At 34.0% G+C, this 27517-nt stretch overlaps 1 protein-coding gene across 1 annotated transcript; it reads right to left on the bottom strand.

Moving 5' to 3' along the window:
• Nucleotides 1–5032: 5032 nt before the first annotated feature.
• LOC111049095 (cingulin-like protein 1) lies at nt 5033–26563 on the bottom strand. The gene is made up of 10 exons (XM_022335098.2): nt 26145–26563; nt 25161–25273; nt 23669–23787; nt 22427–22581; nt 20963–21112; nt 19804–19992; nt 15780–15917; nt 10986–11065; nt 9943–10012; nt 5033–7240 (listed from the first exon to the last, which is right to left on the bottom strand). Exons 2-10 carry the CDS (start codon nt 25259–25261, stop codon nt 5813–5815), a joined length of 2430 nt encoding a protein of 809 aa, XP_022190790.2. The 5' UTR covers nt 25262–25273; nt 26145–26563; the 3' UTR covers nt 5033–5812.
• Between the last annotated feature and the right edge of the window lie 954 nt (nt 26564–27517).

Consider the following 27517-nt stretch of genomic DNA (forward strand, 5'->3'; position numbering starts at 1 on the left):
CCCTTAAAAAAAAATCTCTTATACGATAGTCTCTGTTGATCAGAAAAAGTGTTAATCACAGAATAGTATATTACGCTACAGCACAGAAAGTTAGTGTTTACGGTATGAGGATAGTTTCCCAGGCGAGGCTTGCCGAGCCCGGGAATATGTTATCCGAATACCGTAAACACCTTTCTGAGAGAGTCGCGTACGATATTTTTCGCCACACTACAGATATAGCTGACGCCAAAAAGTTAGGCGGTTTCGTTAATGTTTGTTCTGGGACTGTGATCCCGAGATGCTGATTGGTCTGTTCTATTCAAGTCATCTCTAAACCTAGCGCCGCAGTGCAGGATGGTTTCTCACAGCTTGGCGTTGTTGTCATTTGAAATGGGTGTCTGGCTTGGAAGTGTTTAGGCCGCATTGCAGGATGACTGTTAACGGTTGCCGGAAGATCAACAGCTGGGTTTTTTCGTTATTTTTCGTGATAGAGAAATTCTGATTGCAGATTCGTTCTCAGCGACCCCAAGTTTAGCCTAAAGGCTCAGAATGTCAACAATGTTTTTAAATAATTAAAAATCATCAAGAAAAGTCATTAATGGTAGTACACATCGAAAAAATCGAGCTGTTGAGCTTCCGGCAACCGTTAACAGTCATCCTGCAATGCGGCCGAAACACTTCCAAGCAAGACAACAACGCCAAGCTGTAAGAAACCATCCTGCACTGCGGCGCTAGGTTTGCGGCCGTTTGTGTCCATGTTAGCGGCCGGAAAGGATACTCTTTCCGGCCTTAGCCGGAAAGAAACCTGTTCTGAAGTCAGACGAGAGTCGTCTGCAAACAATGTCTTTCAGATCTAAGTAGGGACTGGAAAACAGCTGCTTTCTGTGCAGTGTGGCGAAAATATGGTTTATATTAATATAAAAATTATGAAAACTAGAACAAAATACAATAACGTTTCCAATTTTGCACTCATAAAAGTTTGAAAAAATATAAATTCTTATTACATTTTGAATTTAATTGGAACTAGAATAGTAAATCAATTAGGATCAAACTGATTAATTTTATCGACAAAGATAAAATTTTAAACTTTATTCTGTACAATTTTATGAATCACATGAACCAAGCTCCTAACTTGATAACGTAACTTAATTTGGATTCCGAATCTAAATTGATAATTTTAGGCGCATCAAATGGATGTTCAATTTTGTCAAGTATAAGTTATCATGATCATGATTTGTATAATTCAATCATTATAATTAATTTAATGAATTGTATAAAAAAACAAAGACTCAACTCAAATGATAATAGTTATTAGTTGACTAGGTGTTAACAAATAAATTGGAAATTGTGCATGCTCACAAGAGTCAATACTTTTTAATTAGCCATGAATGTGGACCAAGTTTCTATATAAATGCATTTTGAATTGAACCAAAAACGTATATAGGTAGATGAAAGTATTTTACAATGATTCCTGACAGTCCATAACTTGATAGAGTGAATAAACGTGGATCATACTCTAGAGATAAAGATAAGAGTACTGCTAGAGGACAAAAATAGTTTTTTTAGGACGGATTTGATGATAGTAACTTGATAATTTCAATTATTCACCTTCACAAACGTTCAAACTTGACGAAGCTATTTGAAAAAATGAAAAATTACAACTTATTCAATAATTTTTATAAATTTATAACTCAAGAAGATTACCGTATCAGTAATGAATTAGTGTTTCTGTCTATGAACCAAGTACAGTGATTACTGAATATAATTTAATAAACGTAAATTAAGTTTTTATTAATAGTGAATGAGAAAATTAATAATTAACAATTGCCTTAATAGAAGAATTTGGCTGGCCCTTCAAAGCTTTGAACAAGAACGTTTCTATAAATCAGTTCAAAATAAACCTACTACAACTGAATATAAAGAGAAATAAAAATCTCAGTACCCTTTTTGAAATATTTTATCACATGTTTCGGACATTTATTTATGCCATTTTCAAGTGATATGAAGTGAATAAATAAATACTGCTGGAAGATTCTTATTTTGATCATATGTTAGTGTATTCATATGTTTTTATGAACTAGGACGACTGTAAATTTTGGGTTTAAATTCGCATTTAGATTCTATCAAAAATGGGGTTATTGGTGTCTAATTGGATTAAGTTTATTATCTTATCTCTGTTAGTATTTTCATATTGGAATTTATATCTGTAAAATTATGGCCTGAACCTATTAAAATATTTCAAAAAGGGTACTGAGATTTTTATTTTTCTTTATATTTATATTACAAGTAGCCCTATAGAGAAAAGAGATAAATAAGATGGCATATCAACTACTACAACTGTTAATTTGATTGACTAGAATTTATAATGACTAGATCATTCCTCTACAATCAGATTACATCATATTTATTCAAAAAATCTGGTGTGGTACACTCACACAACTTTCCTTGCTCATTGAACTGTAAGCCCCATTCTCAAACAAGAATAATTTAGGGGAATAACATAATGACGATTGGCGGCAACATATAACTACGATCAGACTATATATATATTTAAGATCTATATATATTATGTGTATATATAATTGTTTTATATATAAGGTTGAGGTTGAGGAGGAGGTTGGAGGAGGAGAGGAGCTACTTGGACAGACAGACATGGCGAGGCATCGTAAACCGCACCCGGGCAACTGGAGACGGAGATCGATAATGATGATGATAATTGTTTTCAGAGTACTTCTTCCTTTGTGTAAATTGTGAAATTCGATGATTTTTTTTAAAGTCGTCAAAACAGCTGTTCTACAGATGAAATATCTCGACTATGATTGTGTTCTTTTTATGAACTGCTCTACCTACCTACCTCATGCACGAGAACGAAGTTACAAATTCCATTTCTCAAGGATGGGGTGGACCCCCCATTACTTTCCCAGAAAGGAGACTCATGCCAGTTAATAGAGCTGATAAATAATTATAGGGCCTACAGGGGATGAATTTGAAAAAAAAATCGGTCAAGTCATTTTTAAGAAAATCATGGAAAACATGTTTTTTTAGTAATTATCTGCCATTTTTCTCAAGAATATTACGGAGCTCCTGAAATTTTCACAGGAATGAGACTCATGTCAGTTGATAGGGCTTATGAATAGCTATCCATGGTATAAATTTGAAGAAAATCGTTGGAGCCGTTTTCGAGAAAACCGTAGAAAACATGGTTTTTTTAGTAATTATCCGCCATTTTGAATTCAATTTTATTGAATTTCTTATTGTCGGATCCTCATGGTATAAGGATATAAGGACCTTAAGTTTAAAATTTCAAGTTAATCGGTTGATTAGGAATGGAGTTATCGTGTTCACAGACATACACACACACACACACACACACACACACACACACACACACACACACACACACACACAGACCAACACCCTAAAATCATGTTTTTGGACTCAGGGGACGTAAAGAAAACTTGAAATTAGGGTACCTTAATTTTTTTTGGAAAGCAGTACTTTCCTTACCTATGATAATAGGGCAAGGAAAGTAAAAAGAGCATTTTTAAAACAGATCCATTAATAAATATGCTGCATTATACCTCATTAATGCTGCAAATTAAAAAAATCTGGTGTGGCGAACTCACACAACTTTCCTTGCCGTTATGAAAATTTATCACCTGACGATAGTGTTACCGCGCATACTAGTTTACTATTCAAAGATCTGAGCCAGCTGGTGACAGGACAATAACGCTGGATACACACGATATATGTTATCTCTTCATAGTGAATGATTTAACAGAATCAACAGTTGCCAACAGTTTGCAATTGAATAATCCACATTTTCTCAAATTTCAAGCTTATTTTCAATTTTAGGTGAAAATGTTACTGAACATTAATTGAAGAGATTTTCATGCTCAATCTTTTCCACTCAATATTTTTCGTTTAAATTATATCTGAAACCTGATAATTGAAAATCTAAAATCAAACTTTGCATAGATGGGGCGGAGCTCCTGAAATTTCTACTGATATGGGACTTGTGGCAGTTGATAGAGCTTATCGATGACTATTTTAGGTATGAATTTGATCAAAATCGTTGGATCCATTTTCGAGAAAATCGCGAAAAACCCTGTTTTTGACTACATTTTTGCCATTTTAGCCGCCATCTTGAATTGCATTTGATTGGAATTGTCCGTGTCGGATCCTTATAGTGTAAGGACCTTAAGTTCCAAATTTCAAGTCATTCCGTTAATTGGGAGATGAGATATCGTGTACACAGACGCACATACACTCATACACACACACACACACACACACACACACATACAGACCAATACCCAAAAACCACTTTTTTGGACTCAGGGGACCTTGAAACGTATAGAAATTTAGAAATTGGGGTACCTTAATTTTTTTCGGAAAGCAATACTTTCCTTACCTATGGTAATAGGGCAAGGAAAGTAAAAATAATAAACACTTATTGAACTAGGCACTTGTGATTGTCGACTTTTATAAAATGAACTTTTAAGCAGAAAATAATTAATAGCCTACTAATATTTTTTATGGAAAGCAGTCTACATCAGTCTTGAGTGATTTTGTAGACTTTGACTAAAAGACTACATAATGTAGCAATCCCTAATTCTCAAGCAGCATGCTTTTTGACATTATTTACATTTTTCAATGAAATATTAATAATTTTTTATAAGATGGATCATTCTGAATTCCAACCAACAGCAATCTCAAAGGACGGAAAATTTTCAAAGTTTAAATAAAAAGACTTGTAGATTGAAATAAGAAAAATAGATAAGTGGTTGTGAAAACGTAAGTCTTGAATCTATCATTCAAATACAGAAAAACTGCAGACTTCAGGTAAAATGCCATTGTACTTTGATAGTAAAAAATCAATTATTTTTATATAATTTAGGTCTAATCATTTTGAGTTTTATTCAAAAATATCAAAATGCACAATAAGCTGATGCTTTTTGAAAAGATAAAATAATATATTTACTTTATTTTAGATAAAAACCAGCAACATCTACATTCAAATGGACGAATGAATTTTAAATAATACAAGGCATTAACGATGTTGTAGTCTTGAAACACATTATATATTCTCAACAGAATGATCGTGATAACAATCTGAGACAAATATACAATATTCACATTATGTAATTTTACATGTAATGGACGGAATTATTATTTTCAAGAGGATTGATAAGTTGTCGATCATTCACCCATATTATCTTCAATTCTCATTTTTATACTCATGGAGTATGTTGTTTGATTGATTGGTTTTCAACAGAACAATCAAGATAATATATTATTATAATTTACAATATTTACATAATATTATATAATGTGATGGACACAATATTCCTCTCAAGAAGATTCATGAGTGATCAAAAATGATCATTCGACCTCATCATTTTTAATTATCATTTTCAGTTCTTATCTATGTTCATACTTACTATGTTCTTACTGTTGCTTTCTTCATTCTCAATATAACAATCATCATCATAATAATTCCAATTTACAATACTTACATACATGCCGTATGAAACTGTATCATTTTAGAGTAGATTGATTAATAAAATTCTCAACAAATTGAATTGAACACTCTTCACAAAATTAGAGCAATCTACAATCTCCATTATAGTTGAGAATTTAATCTACTTACAAGATGAAATGATGTAAAAATATATCATGATGATACATCATGTGAGAATTATTAAAATTAACATTATCTAAAAACATGCTGGACGGGATTATTCCCAAGAAGATTTATGAGCGATCCTAAATATAGATCACTCCCTGGAACATTCAAACATAGATAATTTTGCAATACCAATATTTATATTCATGTATTACTGTTGGTTTTAGTGATACCATGCAGCAAGCTATCATCACTGGGTTTGAAAAGTGCTTGAACGGGAGCTACACTGGGAAGAATGTCACCGTTCCTCCACTCAGTCAAACCACTATGCTTATCTTCAGCATCGATGTCTTTCAACGCTTGCAGAAGACGTGATTTTGTACTCTCATCAAGAACTTCCGCTCTTACCGAGCTTTTATCACAGTTTTGATCGTTTAGAGACGTGTTTGATTTTGTGTTTTTGACAGGAACTACAGATTCTTCTCTTTCTTTGCACGTCAAGCGTTTCAAATCCAAATCCGGGAACTCGAAACTATCACCTTGGGCCCCTACAGCCACATCCACACCGTTGGGCACACAATCGAAATCATCCTCATAATCATCACTGACTGATGATTCTTTGGTGAGCCTTTGCACCACCCGATCAGCATGGTCTTCAAACGTCATACCAACCGACATCGAGTATACATCACTTGTCAACAGCTTCTCTTCCAACCTTCTCAGTTCTCTACCAATCGAAACTGAACATGTCGTTTTACCAAAATCATTATCATCATCAACAGATTTATTTCTTACGTGAACATATGATTTCTTTGATATCGAAGATGTACTCTTGCTAGAAACATCTTCAGGTTTACTTCTAATGTGAATGGACGTTTTCTTTGAGGATGTTGTCTTGTTGAAATCATCACCACCATCATCATCATCATCGTCGTCGTCGTCATCGTCATCATCAAAATCATCATCTGGTTTACTTCTGATGTGGACAAACGATTTCTTTGGAGAACTATCGTTCAAACGGGGTTTATCTTTTGATCCGTGCAGTTTCTCTGGTAAATCATTCAACCTCAAAACATCTGATTCGTCTTTTGATTCCTGTTGTTTCTTTGGTGAACGACTTAACCTCAATACATCTTGATCCGCTTTTGAATCGAACGATTTTGAACCATCATTAATATCTGGAGATTCTTCTCCCCCAGAATCTTCATTAGGAAAATCGGGAACATCAAGTGATTTCTCGTTTGTCTGTACGGGAGTATTGATGGCGTAGGTTGCATCGTCCACACTTTTTTCAATGGAACCATTCTCGCTGTTCCTAATGGTTGTAGCGCCGGAGTCGACGGACGTTCTTCGGGAGGGTCCGCGCTTGGTGGTGGCTGAGCCAGAGTCGGACGACGCCAACTTTGGACGACTCGAGTTGTCGTCGGAAGTGTTGTCGTTGGCCGGCTGCGGCTGCGTCTCGTCCCGCATTGAGACAGCCGGCAGTCGTCGGTTGCGCAGTTTCCAGGATGCGATTTTCTTACGGAATTCGGCGCCCGACTCGACGATCTGCCGCGAGGAACGGTCGTAGGCGCTGTTCGTGGACGCTTGCGATGCGTCGTCCGAGTCTACGACACGGTTTTCCAGGCGGGCCTGTCGAGATGAAAATTAAATTTATTAGAATTAAGTTGAAATATGATAAACAATAATTACATACAATTATAAGTACTCTTTTTTCATTTGCATTTGAACATGACTAGTTTCAACTAGTGATTTTAGTTAATTTGACTTTAAAGTAGCCCTATTGAATTGAATGGAAAATTATAAATTATATTTCTTACAAAGTTTTTATCCTAAAATAACATGAACTGTTAGTCAATAATCTATTAAGAATCGAGTTCTGCTTTTAATACCAGTTCATAAGATGAAACAATCTTATAATCATGGAAGTTTTCTCTGACCAGTTACATGATTAGTGAGTCCGGAGGCGCTTCAAGGCACTGTACCGCATGTAAAAATGTAACAGGCTAGCTAAACTAAACTAGCGATTTTTCATCACCTAGAACGATAGTAACGTGAAACTTAATATAAAACATTAAGTTTCAAAATTCACTTTTACAGCAGTAAGATGAATTAATACAGAATTTGTTTGGCACAGTATGGAAGCACAGTTTCAAGGCACTGCACCCCATCTTTAGCATACAGGGAGTAACCTTATGTACGTTTATGTATAAGCTTCAGCGTACCTCGATACCTTGGAACAAGGCGTACCAAGGTAGGCCTACTTCCTGTAAGCTGGGGTCTAGTGAAACGCTTCCAGATAGATATATAGGTAGATGTCTTTTATTTTCACTTTATAATATTACAAAAAGTGATGTGGGTGAAGTTGAGGCAATAAGAGCCCCCTCTTCCACTTAACCCACAACGTGCTAGACATATATTATATTAATTCATCTGTTGTTGAAGTGATTTTCAATACCTACATATTAATGTGCTTACAGACATGAGCGCCACGAATAAGCGTATTTCACTTTTCATCAGCTGATGCTAAGCTTATTATATCTGTAACTTACTGTTTCTGTAGAACCACAGATATAGACAGCTGATGTAAAGTGAAATGCTCGTGTTCGTGGCGTTCAGGTCTGTATGCAGCTTTAGATACCTACTGTTTTGAATTATCTTCCAATTTTTAGGTGATAAAAAATCGGTAGTTACATTTAGCTAGCCTGTTACATATTTGTATGTATGAAATTGTGGGGAATTGATGTATTGGATTTTAAAGAATACAATAAGGTGAATAAATGTGATAATGGTGATAGTGATTATTTTGGAATCTATTCAGATTAATACGGAGTCTAAAGCCATAATAATGAGAAATGATCAACTTCTAAGGAAACCGAAAAAAATGAAAAACTAATCAACTTTTTCTTAAACTCAGCAGAAGTCAATGCTTGTGCACAAACTACGAAATTGAAAGCTGATATAAATTAGTATAGTGAAAAGTAGTTGAAGTTCACTGGAGTCAACAAAATAACAATACAGATATTAATTTTATGAAATGGAGAACGAATGGGATAAACTAGATTCCATCTTTTTAACAGAATTTTACGTTGATCAGTGGATGAGACATGAACTGTTCGGAAATCTCCATTAGAAATGATCCAAGTTCTATTATCGACGTGTGCAGGCTTGGAAAATAAATTGGACTGGTAATAAATTAATACAATTCATTAACTAATTAGCGAAATTGATCATAAATTCATCATCTATTGATAGTAGGCATCGAATGGAAAAAAATCAATGAACTTCGCTCAAAATGGGATAAATTGGGATGAACCTTCCACCTTATATTTGATTAGATATGCAATCACTTTTCTATATTCTCCCAAATGAAGTTTTTTATTATCTTCATTTTTTCTCTTAATTATTGTTCTTCAATTAGTTCAAATACAGAACTGCACTATCTAATGATAATGGGTCGTCAACCTTCAATCAAAAGAATTCCATTCATTCCTACAATTGATCGAAACCACACTGAAGAGCTGTTGGCAATAAAATATGATGTATCATTGAAATTATTATTGACATTAATGCAAACATGGAAAAAATAAAAAGCTAACATAGCTCTGTTAGCTTGTTCCTAGTTGTTATAAAGAGACTCGCAACAAACTGTCAGCATTATTTGAATTAGAAGCGCTGGTTTTAACTATACAAAATAAAGACTGACAGTTTGACAGTTGAAAGTCAATCTCGCTATCAATAGAGCATTGAAATTATAGTCAGCTAATGAAATAATTTGATTTCAATTTTATCAGCATAAAAAACACATTGAAAATTTACAAAATCAAACTCAACACGCTTGAGAACGAGCTTAGTGGATGCTGATTGATTATTTAAATTTGATTGATTGAAGCATCTAAATTCAAAAATCTACTTTGTGAAAATAATTGAGGACTGAAAATTTTGTGAAGTGAACAACAACAAGACTTAACCCATTTCGGACTGTGGGTAACCTTATCTAAATTTGGGAAAAAAATGAATTATTGAAAGGAATTATTATTGATTTAAATAATTATTATAGAGGAATAATAACAATAAATAGGTCACCTTATTTTTTCCCTCCCTATCATATTGATGATGTTCTTATTGTATAATTGTATTTTTTATAAGTACAATATTTATTTAAATCGACTGTAATTGAACAATTTTTTTTCAATATTGAGGGCTCCTCTCTAACTAGGAAGAGCAGTTGAATAGGATATCCTATTATAATAGGAACTAATAATATTTTCTGTTCTATTATTAACAGAATATTAATCTCATGTTGATTGATTCAAATGTGTAAGGAGGCTTACCGTATTCAGTTCAAGTCGTGTGGCTGAGACTTTGTTCAGGAATTGCGTTGGCTTCAAAACGTTTCTGAATCTGAAACCAGACAACATACAATTCACGAATCGAATCTGGGAGTTGAGAGCTATAAAAATGAACAAATTTAACATAATTTATTAGTATTGACTTTGTGCAATATCTGTCATCCATCAGTTTGTTCCATCAAATGTGACTAGATGTCTACGAATATCTTCCTTTACAAGCATCAACCTTCAATAAAAGTACCGTATAAGCCATAACGTTTGAAAAATTTCTTCACTGTAGATATTCAACATATCTCTCACAAATTATTACTGAAGCTTATTCAGTATATTAATAAATTTGATACAAATTTACAATAAATTTGATACTTGTACATAACAGTGATATAAAATTATATCACCGACATTATTTTCATCTAATTTCAGAAGGGGCAACTTATTTTAGGGTCGGTTTCCGAGCTCGAGATTCAGCTAAGTTCTAGACTTTAAACAGCTGGAGTAAGAAAATTGGCTTTCCGAAACGGGGCGTAGTCGCAGTTTTTGTGATAATCTTTATTTTCTCATTTCTATCATTGGAAACGTTTTTCCTTGAAGAAATAAAACATTCCTAGATAATTCAAAATAGCTGAAACTTTACACTATTTTCTCTTTATTTTATTTTGTGTTCAATTTTCTAGTTTTTCGAAATTTAAATTTGAACATGGACTGCGACTACGCTCCGTTTCGGAAAGCCAATTTTCTGACTCTAGCTGTTTAAAGTCTAGAGCATAGGTAAATCTCGAGCTCGGAAACCGGCCCTTTATGTTTAATCGGACTGAGTAATTTTTTGAAGTTCAAGTACTCAAAAAAGAAAAAAAACAGATGAGATCCCCAGCTCATTCTCCTACATCATAATCTATCGAATTGTTGAGTAGAATCCTCTTCCTTTACTCAAAGATCACTTCTTGAAGCTCCACTAATAATGAACTTCGACTATCAACTCGAATTCAAAAACTTCACTTAATGAGTTTGAATGAGTATTTTCTCACCTTATCTCTCCATTGTCTGTAGTTGAAGTCTGAATCCGGCTTAGTTTGGGCGCACATGAATTGATGTATCTCTCTTTCGCCTGGAATCACAATATTAGTTAACTGAAAACTTGACGAATTAAGTTGAAAACTTGATTGACAAGAGAACTGACGAATTGGAAATTTGAAGGAATGAGAATTCTTCGCAATGAAAACTTGATGTACTGAAAACTTGTCAAACTGAATATTTGATTTAGTGTAAACTTGACAAACTGAGACCTGCTGCCAGCATCAGAAACCGTGTTTCAATGTTGATGCCACCGAATCGAAAACCGTGTTATACTATTCAAGTCGTTGCATAATGTTCTTCTCATTATAGCATCTCAGTATTGGAGATGCATTGCGAAGAGACCCCTGTCAAGTGATTGATTGTGATGTTGTCATTTTCACATAACATAGTCGTAGATGAATATTATTATACATGTGGGGACTAAAAGAAAAAGCTGCAAATTCCAATTGAGTGAATTTTACAGGACAGCCATGAGAAAATTTGAGGTAGTTTCACCAAAGGTAGAAGGCTGATTTTTTTCTATAAATTCTAATAGGCCTATATTAATAATGAACTTTCACAAAGTATTATGACTGAAAACTCATTTGTTGAGTGGTTACAGCAGTTTTTAGTTTAGACTTTTCAGGTCTTGCTTTTTAGTTTTGGATTTTGCTGATTTTTCTACAAACCTTTTACTTTACTGCTTTAGACAAACTTACACAAGTAAATTTAAAAATTAGCTTTTAAAGTAAAGATTAAAAAGTAACTTTTTATTACAAATAAAAAAATAAGTATTCAAGGGTTTTAAAACGAATGATGTAATGAAAATTGACTACAATCTTCCACAAACAGTGTTTCAATAGTATTTAGTTGTTAATACCATAGTTCAATATTATTTCTAACTACTTTTGATTCTACAAGAGAAAATAAGCATCGCATTAGTCTATAATTACTTCAATAGATGAATTTATACACTTACTGTGACAAGGAGATCTTTTAGATTCAAGAATTATTCAGACAATGAGACAAAAGATCTCTTGTCATAGTAAGTGAATAAATGCATTTAATGAAGAACATTGACTGCTAGTCGTTCTTTTTAAGAACAAAGAACGTGATTCAATAGTCAGTAGTTCGTGATGGAAAAAACAACATTGAAGAATTCTATAATTATTATCTATTAAAAAATATTGCATGCAGACATATTATTTCTGTAGAAGACTCATGAAGAAACATGAGGTGAACTCGAAAGTGAGGAATCTCAATAAAAATTTTATTATCATGATCTGAAATGATCTGTACTAGATTCTGATGATTTCATGACTATGCTCCTAGGATATTTTTATATGACTTAGTCTTGATAATATTCGAATGTGAAAAACTTTTACAAAAAAATTGTCTCATAAAATTGCCTTAATGAGATACATAGGATAATGAGAGTGAGAATAATTCAGTTTGATTAAATGTGTGAGGGAAATGAAATAAAACGGAAAATGAAGTTTTCTACCCAAGTCTCAATTCTTTCATTTTTTGAAATTATGTTCTCATAGCATACTCGTAACCTACCAAATCTTTATTTCTACTCTTAGTAGTAAAGTTTACTTACTACACACCTAATTTTTCAAGAAAATAATCGATTTTTTATGATTGAAACAGAAGATAGGCATGATAAAATATAAATGGTATTTGATTGAGCAATATTTAGCAGTGGATAGCTAATACTACAAGCATGACAATCATCAAAGTTTTGTAAAATGTTTGTGTTGAAGTATTTTTGAAAACACTGGAACGCGTTCTAATTCACCTGAAGGCAACAATTTATTAAAAATAATTAGCTTTCAAGACTAGCAATTATTGGATAATAGTGAATGAACAATAGACAAATATTATTTAGAAAATATTGGTCATTCATGGAACCATATAGAAGATCACCGGTAGGTCTACACTACCTGAATACATAAAAAACCGACCGGAAAGACAGATAAAAAACTAGCTTACAAGACAAGACTAACAGATCTTTCAGTCACATTGGAGTATGTAATATATTTCATCATATTTTGGAATTGACATTTATTTCCTAAGAAATAATATTCAACAATATTGTAATTAAATCGCAAATCGAAGTGGAATATGCACAACTTTTACACAAATATCATTTGAATCAGGTCATTGACACAGCTTGTTGTCAATACTTGGCACCGATTCATCTTCCACAGAGTAATGCCCTCGCATCATTGTGCGAGCAAAACAATTATTTCACAAGAAAATAAGTGTCAATGCAATTTTAATTAAAACAATAATTGTCGGAGAGATGATTGAAGTGGTAATGGAGGCAAATAATCATAGCCCCGGTTGATAAGGGGGAAAGGTTACAGATCAATTGACCTCTCCGTTACTATCATGAGATTTGTTTCAAACTGTGAGACTTTCTTATTCATAAGATGAATGTTTCCCTTTGAACTACTGCTGTCAGCTTCAAGTGGGTCTTATTGTATTGATAATACAATTTGTAAGGTATATAAGATGAGCGAAGTGTTGGGAAAATTGTCAATCGTCTCTCACAGCTTCTGATAGACAGCACAGCAAAAGCAACTCTCTCACCATGCAGTACAGTCTGATCTTATTGGCTCTGGTCGGCTTTGTCGCCGCCGAGAACTTCCACCAGGAGGCCCCCAACAAAGAGGTGGTCAAGGACCTGTTCTACAGCCAGAACTATGACTCCTACTACCCATACCAGGATTACAGCAGCTTCAGACCTTTCTACAACAGGAACTACTACCCATACAGCTACGGCAGCAACTTCTACCCATCCAAGGACCAGTACTACGGACCCTACAGCGCTGACTACTTCCCATACAGCCAGAACTACTACCCATCCTACAAGTACAACAGCTACTACCCATTCAGCAGCCAGAGCTACTACCCATCCTACAAGTATAACAGCTACTACCCATTCAGCAGCCAGAGCTACTACCCATCCTACAAGTACAACAGCTACTACCCATACAGCCAGAACTACGAGAGCTACTACCCACAGAGCTACGAGTCCAACTACTACCCAGCCAGCTACAACAGACAGTACTACCCATACAGCTACCAGAGCCAGTACTACCCATACTACGCTCAGAGCCAGAACTACCAGAGCCAGTACTACCCATACTTCTACCAGGGCCAGAACTACCCATTCAACTACCAGAGCCAGTACTACCCATCTTACTACCAGGGCCAGAGCTACCCCTTCAACTACTACCAGGGCCAGTACTACCCATACAACTACCAGGGCCAGAACTTCCCCTACTACGCCCAGAAGCAGGTCCAGAACACCCAGAACTGAGGTATGCCACAGACTATTTGACACGGAACAAACCAGCCTTTGCGACCTCTTCAAGGGAGCAAATGCTTTCACTCAACCCGCTTTTCAAATATTTGCAATATTCTTCAAACATGATGTGTTTGTACAAAATTATGCAGCAATAAATTGAAATTTTCATGCAATCTTTTGTTGTTATTCATCACACATTTCTATACTATATATTATCTTCTTTTGACTGGTTCAATTTTCATTACTAATTCAACTATACTTTGAAATCTCTTATACTGAAGACTCAGGATTTGGATACTCTTTCACACTTTGAAAGAACATAGTTTCTTACAAAATATGATGAATATTAATATAGATGTTTTTCAATTGTATGTTGAATGATCTTTGTAGTGTAGTCTGACAATGCAACATTCTATTGCAAAACTCATGTTAGTGATCATATATTTGTGAGAAATAGAAAAACCTGAGAATTAAAATGTTGGGCGTGATAATTCCCCAATGTGGAAATTGATAATCACGTTACAATATTGTCATAGATAAAGCAGTAAGTGGACTGAAATATGCAAATTGTGTGTATTATTTTGCATCAAGTTGAATAGAATGGAATCTTCTAATAGGAAAAGGATGGAAATCTGCACATTGATTACAAATCAGAATAACCAATCAAACAGAATTACTTCCAATGATATCACATGCCAATAACTGTAAGCCATCAAATAAAATCATTTGATAGCATAAAGTGTAGTAAATAATCATTAATTTTCTAGTATTTGAATACTTGAAAAATTCATGATACAGCAATAGAACACATAAGTAGTATTCAAACTAAAATTAAGTTCGAGACACTATTTTCACATAAATTAGAATTGTAATGATGCAATTGCAATAGTGAAAGTGATTCCGACATTAGAAACAATAGCTATAAATCAATTGACCTTGCTATATTTCCGACTTTAAGATGTTCTAAATACTCTGCAACACAATTTTATAAATTGCAATAAATTTGTTTTTCAACAACTCAAATTATTATTTCTTTCAGAAAGGAAAAGTCATGAAACATTATTGGGTCAAGTTTGTGGTAATAAAAACATAGTTACAAGAACAGAATATTTGCTATCATTAGTTGTGTTGGATATGATTATTTCATTATCTATTTCAATACAATATTCTCATAGAAAATACTACAATATAATATTATCTATATTCTGATTCTCCTGGCTCATTTCAACTGATGATGAGAATAGCATTTAGACTAACTTTGACTCTACAGCAATTGTTCGTTTTTTAATATGGCAGTTGAATATTGGAATTAATAAAAACGAAATGAAAAAAGGTATCAAGTGTATTATTCGCATAGATGAGAAAAGATTTCGTGGCTTCAAAGGTTCAAGATAATCTGAATGAAAAGGGTATAAATTGGTTTTAGAATTATCAAATAAGCAATTACCTCGACTAAGCTCTTGAGGTTTTCGATTGTTTCAAGCGCCATCGTCAATTCAGCTTGGGTTCGTTTGTGCTTGGACACTTCTGCTGCAAATCGATGTTTGTGATTCTTGCCTTCTAGCTCCACTCGTCTGGTCAGCAACTAAAATGAGATAAAATATTGTTTTAATTGCGAATATAATATGAAGCAGTGTATAAAAATTCAATTTTTAAAACCACTTCAATTATAAATGTAATACTCTTTATTCTTATAATAAATACATCATTCGGGAGAGTGATAAGATTATCATGTGATATTCCTCTCCCAAATTGAGATAAGATTACTCAAAGTCAGAAATAGGTTACGTCTTGTAGTTTTCCACTTCAATAGGAACAAAATAGATTATAGTATGATCAATATTGAATATCAATAATAAGAAACAAAAAACAAAATTAAAAATTTTAAACCATAAAAGTGAAATTTAATATTTTAATTATTTAAGGCTTGATATGATGTACGGCAAGAGTTCAGAAGCTGTTACAAGTAAGGCTTCCTCGAAAGAATGATGGAATGAATAGCAAGAAGGGTAGGATTAGATCCGGATTAGGATTTATTCATGTAGATTACAATATATATATTGTATATTGTTATATATATATATATATATAATATATATATATATATATATATATAATATATATATATATATATAACTGAAGACACTTTAAAGTTTGTAATATAAATTAAAACAGGAGACACGATATAAATAGATTGAAAACACTTGAAAACTTACATTAGAAATGGGGGAAATTTTCGGAGAGTGTGTCTCCTTTCTCAACCGAGAAGACTGCAGTTTTGAATCCAATGGTGGTGTGACCACAGAGTACACACGGAGCCTCAATTGTAGCAGCAGAAACAACAGATTACACGGTGCAGACGGATGGAGAGAAAAAGGGTACAGATTCAGGAGACATTATGGGGTATTTAGGTGGCGGTTACAAACGGGATATTTAAGATTTGAGTGAGTTATGAATAAGGAAAGGTGTAGCTTATGAATTGATAGAAAAGAGGAGATTTAAAATTAGAAATCAAAAAAGAATTAGACTAAAATTGGAGAAAGGAATTGTAGAATTGAACTTGAATGGAATTTATTTTTCATTTTTATTGAACATTTAATATATATATATTTGATAGCTGTGAAATTTATTATTATATGATCAAATTTCCCCCAATTCTAATGTAAGTTTTCAAGTGTTTTCAATCTATTTATATCGTGTCTCCTGTTTTAATATATATATATAAAAAATCTCATTTATAAAATCTTATGATAATGTTTTAATATTTGTTTTTTTATCTGAAAAACCAATGAAGTTTCAACATATCATGGAATTAGTCCACATAAAGTCCAACGACAGATCATTAAGTCATTACATAAAGCTCTAACTCTGCCTAATTACGAATATTTACAAATTCATTATCATCTTGAAGAAGTGTATGCAATGATTGACACTCAATAAAGCAAGATTCAGAAAGAAATTAAGAGAACATGAACCTTCCAGACAGTCCCATCTCCCATGTGATGTTCAAATAGAAAACTAGATGAAGATCGTTAAATTTAATGATCAAGTACTTAGTTTTCAATCATTGAATCTTCATTAATAAATAGCAAAGTAAGTCATTTTCCATTACATTCTATGACGTTTTTGAAATATAGTTTGAAAATGTGGTTGGTTTTCTTTGAAATGACTTGATCAAGTTGGATGTTGAACTACCCCAAAGAGTATAGTAAATTCTCTACGTTTCTGGATTGACCGCCATTTGTGTATCCCTGATGCAATGAGTCACTGTATTTTGATAATGTACTTTATTGTATAAATGAATATATTTAGGTTTTCACAGTCAGATATAATATTAGTGAATCTACAGAGCGTCTTCATACGCCACCTCAATCCAGAAAGCGTTAGGCCTTCATCGCAGCTCTTCACAGTACCGGTATCACTCTTGTAAATTGAGACATTTCCTCAAAGTGAGCAACTTTAAATCAGAAAAGTGCAGACATTTTTGTTGTATTGAAAATCACAGTCATAGTGATTGAAACCTTTGTAATTTATAGTCAAGTTTTAGTCATTTAAAACCCGGTCAACACTCTATGTAAATGAACTTGGACATATGGGGTCAATGATTAACTCTGTATTCGTACAAACAACATTTAATAATAATGTGTAGGCTAACGGTGACTGACATTAGTTTTAGACGTGGAGCGGACGTGGCGGTGGTGTGGTGCTGTCTTTTCTAACCTATATATACATATGGTTCAATGCAAACAGAGTGGCGTCTTGCCACTCCACTTCTGTTTGCATTGAACCATATGTTTATATTGGAGTGGCGTGGAAGTGACAAAAAGTCAGTGCCACGCCACTGTCACTTCACTTTTGGGCCTTATAAACGTAATTTGATCAAAATATGATCTATAGTGAATAGAGATGAAAACAATTATTTGATATAAATTTACCTCTATATCTATTATCATTAAAACACAATATAATGTCTATAAATACAGAAACAAATACAGTCGAACCTCTCTATAACGAACCTCTACTTAACGAAATCCTCTACACAACGAATTTTTACCTGATCCCATGACATTTTTGATTTTAGCTGCTTATTTACCTCTATGTAAAGAATTTCGGACCTCTCAACAACAAAGTTTTCTCTTGACTTCAACATACAAAGTGTAGTATGTATTGGAAGCAGACGGTTATTTCCAAGGAATTGTTTAGTTTCAGCAGAAAGGTCAATAGACTAAAAATAATGGCAATTCAGGTAGGAAGAAGATGGGGTGGTAGACAGTTAATAGAGGGTGAAACACATGTCGGAAATTGAATGCAAGTTACTGGATATTGAATTCCAAGAACTTGTCATTATTGTAGACCAGGCAGGTGAACGACTAGACTTCCCCATTCTTGCTTTTGTCACACATTTCAATTCTTTGAACTGACCATGATGATGATAGCTGTGACGTAGCCTGAGGAGAAGAATCCGTCAGGTCAAGAAGTTCTAGAGGCTTTCAAAATTATCAGGCAAGGATTAAAACTGGAAAATAGTGTACCAGACATGTCTGACTGTTTGAATAGATGTGAGTCGTTTATCAAACATGATTTTTTTATTCAAATGCAAAATTGAACCAAAAATAACTAACTTTTTCAAATATGAAACATTAGAAAATAGGAAAGTTGATATTTATAGTGAAGTTATTGACAAAATAACCGTATTTTGCGTTCCATCTAATAGTAGTGTAAAGAGTTGAGAAATATTGCTACAGAGTATGTACTTTGATTAAACTCCACTAATAGTACAAATCAAGCTTTCTGAAAATAAATTGGTGAGTTTACTTACTTATTACATTCTATAAATATTCAAAAAACATGTTTTTTTCCAAACAGCATGAATTTTCAAATTTCCATATTAATATTGGCCTAATAATAGGTACCCTATCTATTTTCCCGATATGTTCTATGTACCATATTCATTTATTTACTGCCGTGATACGATATTATACGATCCATAGGATTGACAGAACCTCTCAATAACGAATACCTCTCTGCAGCGAATTTTTTCTCGGGGATAATCGTCTTCGTTATACAGAGGTTCGACTGTAATTAGAAATACTAGGAGAGGTACAACAGGCGCTACCCAAAAGAATTCTCTTTTGAATTTTAATAGATAGCGCAGTCCAAAACAGGGGATTTTCACTTACCATAGTTCAAGTACAATTTACAGTTCAAAGCCAGATTACACAAAAGTCTGTCAGAAGTCTGTCGAATTTCAACAATGATTAAATGCCACGAGAACCAATCAGAGAAGCGCTTCTTCTTTTCAAAGAAACCTTTTCTGATAATCCTTCAATTCTCTTCAAAGAAGCCTTCTCTGATTTGTCCTCAAGGCATTTAATCCTCGATGAAATTTAACAGGTTTTTGTGCAACCGGGAAAAAATAGAATAACAAATCTAAAAAAAATCGAATTTAGACAATCATAATGTTAATTGACCTGTATCCTCTCATTCTGTTCATCGACGGTCTGCTGCAGTTTTTCCAGCTGTTTTGTGAGTTTGTCCCTTGAGAGCAGGTGCTTGTCCTGCGAGAGTCTGACCAGTTGGTTGTGCTGCTCTCTCAATGTGGCCATGTCTTCATCTCGTCGCCTCAACTTCACTTCCAGCTCTTTTTGCTGTTGTTTAGCCTAAAGAAACAACAAAAACTAAATTAAAACTGAAAACATAGTAATATAGACTGTAATGGATAGAAGAAAGTGGGTAGACATTTGTGAAAAAAAAATTATTTTGAAACAATTGTGTCACGAGTGAAAAAAATTGGAGATTTTTTATAGACAAAAATTGATAAATAAACTTGAAGAAAGATTACCAATAGTACAAAATTGTGATAGAGTAGAGTAGTGTTCTATCTCATGGGATTGAGTTCTTTCAGGTGGGATTGTTTTCTTTCACGTACAATTATGTTATTTATGGTAGAATTATTGCATTATTTATAGTGGATTCATTTACCTTGACTATAGATTGATAACGCAAAATTAAATTAGTGTAAGTCATGAGAAAAGTGATCGACCCAACGATTATATTAATAAATGGAATTTAGCATTTTATGAGTTTTTATTATAAAGTATTTTGAGTTGCATGATACACTTTTCAACGTTTTCATTGGAACAGAACATTGAACATTTCAATATTCCGATATGGTTTATTGTCTATGTATTAGCATCACAGTCACAGCTACTAGAGAAGTAACAATCCTCTCATGTACATCATACATGGCTAGTGCCACTAGTTGATACATGTTTGAAACACTTGAAAGATAAAACACAAGAGATCCTTAGAAAGAGTGACTGACCGTTACAGCTAAAATCTCTGCCTCTATTATAAATTCAATGATTTGAAACAAGTCTTGAATTTTTAATCTTCCTCACCAATGAAAAACAGAAGAATCCATTGATTCTTATTTGAGTGTTTACACATTAACAGACTGAAAATTTGTGAACGCTCTCATGAGAACCGATGCTATTTTCTTTCTTCCCAGTAGAGCTGGAATTCATTGAAAATCAGTGCTTGAGAGCATAATATATTTTTATATTATGCAGATATTCGATTGGCTTGTTTATAGAATAGCCTAATGATGATTATGATTGGAATATTTACCTGTTTTAGTTTGACAGAAAGTACCCTAGTTTCCTCTCCATGCGACCGTATTAGCTGCGGTAGTTGGGCTTGATCACCTTCATACTTTTTCAGTGCATTATCCTGACGTTTCTTTAGTGTCCGGAGAACTCGGTTCTCATCGATTAGCTCCTAGGAATTGAATAAACATCAATCATTATTGATAAATATTATGAATATAACTAAAGTAACAATAACGAATGAAATAAGGTATGTTCAAGTTCAGTAGTTTGTGCACCTTGATGTTGAATCATTATAGTGAGTATTTCATCCAACCAAATTCAAAATTTCCAGTTTTTATGTTTTTGGACAGATTATTCAACCTAAATTCTTAAAAGTGAAATTCAGACTTATTAATTTTGGAATTGTTGATGTTTGTAAAATTTGGGAGGATAGCAGTTTGAGAGGACTAAGCCTGTTGCTCTCTCCTAGTCATCGCTAATATAATTTGAAATATTTATTAATTAATTTAAAAAATGGATATTGGGAAGATTTAATTCCAATATTTGAGAAGATGTAATTTCACGCCATAATGGAATTTGATTGAATTTAGATGGAAATTTAACCTTATTTAAACAATATAAAATTATCAAACTCTGAGAAAAGAACAGTTTTGGCATGTGTCTGTTGTTACTCTCCTACGAACAAGAAATAGTTGTTTATTTCTATGATTTGGCTATTATTGAATGAAAAAATATGTTATGCTGTACTTATCGTAAAATTGCAAACTTATTGTATAGAATAGTCAATAAGGAGGATGGAGAATCCGCAACAATCATATGATGCAAGTTTTATAATTATCTAGACATTGTAGCTGGAATAAAGGTGAGGCGTCTTAGTTGGTAAGGCCATGTAGAGCGGCTGAGTGACTCGAGGAGTGCAAACAAAGTCTACAGGATGGGAGGAGATTGAGAGGAAGACCAAGACTGCAATGGATCGATGACGTAGAGGCTGACCTGAGGCAGACGGGCATCAGAGGATGGAGAAGGAGGGCACAGGATCGAGATGAATGGAGAGGCGTATGAACGGGAGGCCAAAACCCTCAATGAGTTGTAGAGCCCAGGAGTAAAGTTAAAATAGACAGTGAAGTAATGAGAAACACCAAGGGTTTTGACTCATCAAGAGTAAGGCTAGGCACACACCAGTTAGTCAAGACAAGACATGATCAGACACGTTTAGTCACAATACTTCACACAGTTGCCTATGGAGACAAGTCTAATTGCAATGACTAATCGGTGTGTGTTGCTTCATAAGCAACAATGTGAAGTATTGTGACTAATCGTGACTAGTCTTGTCTTGGCTAACTGGTGTGTGCCCACCCTTAGAGCACACATCAGTACTTTTTAGACATAACAAATTACAATGCTATGAAGTATTTAGTATGCTATAAAGGTATTTTATATGGAATTTTCGGGGAAAAATGAATCAAACATAAAAATCACTTACATTGATGGTGTTCTCAGCTTCTTTCAATTGATTTTGCAGCTGTTTGACCCTCAATAGTTTGGCTGACATGACTCGTTTGGTGAACGAACTGACTCGGTCTTTGTCTTTGTCTTGCACTGTCTGGAAGCTGCCTATTCGATAAGGATGATTGGGATCTGCAAAAATTGAAATAATTCAATTGATTGATCAATCCATAATATTACCATACACTGTTAAATTTGAGATTAAAAGAAAAATACGGTATTGAACTTAGTCGACTTGCAATTTCCAAATGATAAATATATGAGAAGGTGAACAGTTTTGAGATCCTCAAACAATGTTGAAGAAAAATATGCCTTGAGATGTCTATTGAAGAATTCAAATAAGCGTTAAAAATTCAATTCAAACGAGGAGTTCATTTTCGATTTCGCAATAAGATGAGTGTATTTTTATTAATTTTTTGAGGGCTACGGTACTTTATAAAAGAAATACTTGAGAAATAAATAAAAGCTTTTTATAGCATCACCTTCCATTTTGGACACAATGTTTTATTGCCCGAACCGGTCGTGTCTTCAAAAAATAAAAGGGTACTAGGTATTTTTGTTAATTTGATTGGATACGGTAGCTTCTACATACGCACATGAACCATCGAGTATGAGTAATGCTGTGAGTGATGACGACTAGAGATGAGAGTACAGTTTCAAGTGGGTTTCGAACCACCTTGAAGTGTCTGTTACCCTGCTGACCTTAAGCAGCCATTTTTCTAACAGTAACAAAGAAGGCACTGTTCTCATCCAATAGATGCCAATAGAAAAGGTTCTGCCTCAGAGGACAAACTTTCCCTTAATTTCCAAAAATCACATACGTTTTTTGGCCAAACCAAGCCAAATTCAACTTTAAAACATAATTGAATCATCTACAGCGAATTTAATTTCCATTTTACACCAAAGTCTAATTCAAAGCCTGGTACTTCAGAGTCTAATACTTAATTCTAAGCCTAACTTTTACTTCAGAGTCCAGTACTTAATTCAAAGCCCAGTTTTTACTTCAAAAGCTTAATTAAATCATATAGAGTAATTTTAATTTACATTCTATACCAGTTACTTTGCCAACTGAATTTACACTTCATAATTTGGAGAACCATTCCTCGAATTTGAAAAAAACCTCATGTGTTTTCTAACAAAAACGTGTTATTAATCTCTGAATTCATCTGTTGAATCCTGATAGTAGAGGTAGTGCCACTTTCTTTATTTAATTTTTTACCTGTTAGTTTAACAATTGGGTTGAGTTGAGTTCGCTTCCGCAGTAGACTGGGTGAACGTCGAAGGTTCGTGTCCTTTTTACCAGGAAATAGTCGATTCTCCGAAGTAGTTAAGTTGGCCCTGTAAGATGAAGAAAATACATATTATGTATTTGACAAGAGACAGATTATCATAATGTACAATTGATTCAGAGATTTTGTGGAACTTTTCCTAAATAAACACAAGCCGAACCCCTCTAAATAACATTAAATGAGTTTAAAAATCTCTTCCTGGTGGTTTGTAACTCATCTAAAGCTGTAAGTCCGCCCATTTCTGATCAATATCCGTCTGTGTTTCTCAGTGTATATTGTAAGAGAAACTTGAGATGTATGGAGTTGAGGGGGGGGTGGCCCTCAAGTTGCACTCATCTGGCATCATGGCTCGTAATGTATGCTGTGGCGGGCCTCATGATTCTTTCTATCCTGGGACCTCTCGTCTTACTCATCTTCATTAACGATCTCAGGCTAGATGGAAGAGCTCTCTTATTTGCAGATGACAGGCATTCGTAGTTGCCAGGTATGGGGATGTTGATTTGACAATCCACTGGTCTGTTCAACTGTTGAAGGTTGCCTGTGGTTAGTTCTGGGTGAACAGACTTGCATTGAATGAGAGGAACACACTAAATCCACTCTGCACTCTAAGATAGAATCCACCAATTTTCGGGGAATGCAGTGTGAAGATGCTTGGATTTATAATGGATGCCACATTGAAATGGGATCAGCATGTTGACATGATCTGCAATAGACTGCCAAGAGTCACACATGTAATGCGAAAACTGTAAGGCCATGTTTCTTTGGTTACAGCATACCATGGTCTCATCCACAGCAATTTCAGTTATGACACTGTGCTTTGGGGTCATGCAGTTAACTGCAGAGAGATCCTGCCCCTACAAAAGAAGGTTCACCAGAACCTCGTCTCATTACCTGGAACACTGTGCACAAATCTTGAGGAGACTGAAGATTATGACAGTATATAGTCAGTATCTGTTAAGTTGGCTATTACTGTTAAGCAGAGGACACCATACCTCCTAGCAAAGAGTACATGAGAAGCCACAATAAGGAGCAATGATATTGATTTGCCTCATGCCAGACTGATTCGCTTCACTATTCGTGCACTCAACATTTTCAACATGATGCCGATGCATTTCCGTAAGCAGGAGGAGAAGATCTTTGAGAGGGCACTTCGTGAGAAGCTTGTGAGTCAGTTTTACACTCTACTTCCTCGATGAAGAGTCAATACAGTGTTTTTGAGCTCCCATTTTGATCTTGGTTTTTTGGCTACATTTTGACGCAATCTATCCAGCAAGTGCTGATCATGGATGGAGATCACTGAATACTGCTAGCAAGAACCGAATAATTGAAAAAAAAGAAAAGCCTACTTATTAGGTACCTAGTCTTCTAACTGATATTTTAAAGAGTTGCATATTGAGTTCAACTTACATTAATTCAGCTTACCTGTCTTCTTTTACATATTTTTCTTTCTTGGTTTCTCCAGATTCAGAATAGATAAGTGCCGGTGAAGATCGTTCTATTTGGGTTTCAATGCTTTCCATCATCTTCTAATGCAACTGAAAAAGTAAAATTTAAATAATTTATCAACTGAATGAGAAACAATCAGTTAAAACGATAAAGACTACGGTACTGCATATTTTTATAATATAATAAAAACTTTTTAAAAAACATTTTGTATAATAAATTGTAAATTGTTGTACGGTAACCATGTTACCATAGACGACAAGTAGCAATTGATAAATTAAATCTATCTAGGCTTATATATTTTAAAAGCCAAACATTTGTACAGATTGGTGTCCTATTCATTGCTGTTATAAAATGAACCAAATCAATATAGTAGGGCTATATATGAAATTGAATACTAGCTCAACTCAAATTCAAACCACAAAATACATTTGGCAAAAATTAAGTGCATTAGAGAATTTTCCTGTAATTTATAAAATTTTCGCGATTTAATCAAATTAAAAATTAATCTCACCTGGATAAATTCAAGTAAAATGCTCATACTACCGGTAATCATTGGAATAGGCTCAACTTTTACTAGGTACCTACTAAAAGTACAAATACTTCAGCTAAAGATGATTGTCTTAAAAGTTTTAAGCTATTTCATGGTCACTAGCAACGATAGAGATATTTCTGTCCATTGGTCGATATAACAATAAATGGAAATTACAGCAACAGTGGTGAGAAAACCAAGATTTCGTGTATGCAAATTGCAATTTGCATAATGTGCTGGAAATAGCCAATTGTAGATTATAACTCAAATCAATTTACTCAAGGTGAAATATTTAAAGTTGTAACTTATCACATAAAATCTGAAAAGAGCAAAAATTGTATTAACTATATTAAAACTATAACTAAATTAAAACCGAGAAAAGTCGAGGAAAGTAAAATGGATTAGAGGAAGCTATTATGCTTAATACTTACATTTTAGACGTTAACCGCAGTCATTATTCAATTTATTGAGATTTAAAAACTTGATTATCAAAATCACAAATAACAAAGAGCTTGTTACTCTGCTAAACACTTGAATTGAATAACCTTTTTCAATTTGTAATGTATTTGAAAAATACTTTCATTATTTACAAACATTGCTATCAGTCATGGGTAAAATAGTCTTGTACCACTCTTGCTTGATTTGATAGGTTAACTCAAACAAAAAAATGCAGATTCTTTTATGAGAACTGCTGTACAATACAAATTTAAAATATTCTTTTCACAGATAAAAGACATTGCTGATTTATTGCACACAATACAATAATCCTCAAAATACATACATATAATAACAGAAGATAACATAACAAACTGTATCTATGGTGCATGAGCAGACGACACAAACGAATCCTAATCAGCTGTTTGGATTGATTCAGCTTCAGCTGATGAACAGAGAAAACTGCTGTGGAATTCATGGCGCGGAAAATTTGAATATGTCAAAGCTGTCATTATACAAAATAGATTTTAATAATTTCATGGAAAATTATTATGAAAACACAATACGGTACATTCATAATAGGTACTCTTCAATTTAACTTCTTTTCACGAACTGCAAATTAATGATCACTTCTCAATAACTAAATTACGACATATAGTGAGATCCACGTTATAATGGCAGTGTATGATTGATAATAGTGTTGTTATCCTTGTCTAACATGCAACAAAACAGATAGCACTATCTCTCTCTAGCTTTGCAATGTCAGTTGGCCAGAAATATTTTATTCGCAGTGGCTACAGTTACGGTAACCGTAGCTCCAGTTCGCGTTCCGGTAAAGTTATTACTTCGTTTGTGCATGCGCCAACAAACTTCGTTTATCCACAGAGAAGAGGACAGAGAACTCATCTAATGTTGCGCTTAATGGGTGACCAGCAGTATGGAGTGGGTGTGGAGGGGGGTAAAATGGGTGACTAACAGTTAGTTCTTCAATTCGCTACGAGAGATCAGTACCATCGACAGGCCTTCCCCGCTAATTCAGAAATCCCCCTCCAACAGTTGTAGTACTCTGTCACCTACTCCCCTTGCTCCGCTATTGTCATTCATCTCTTCTCTGTGGTTTATCACAGCACTCATTACCGGAGCTTACCTTGTCTAAATACAGCATTGTAATGCATATAAATATTATATATACATACATGCATTACAATGCTGTATTTAGAAAAGGTGAGCTTAGTGCGTATATATGCGGATGTATGGTGTAGCATATCTGAATAGAGCATAATATTATATTAGAGCAGCTGAAAATTGAACACCAACTGAAACTGAAAGTATCACTTCTGAAGTTGCTTCTTAATCTATCTTTCGGGGT

Source organism: Nilaparvata lugens, chromosome 11 (assembly GCF_014356525.2).
Source record: "Nilaparvata lugens isolate BPH chromosome 11, ASM1435652v1, whole genome shotgun sequence".
NCBI classification, from domain to species: Eukaryota; Metazoa; Arthropoda; class Insecta; order Hemiptera; family Delphacidae; genus Nilaparvata; species Nilaparvata lugens.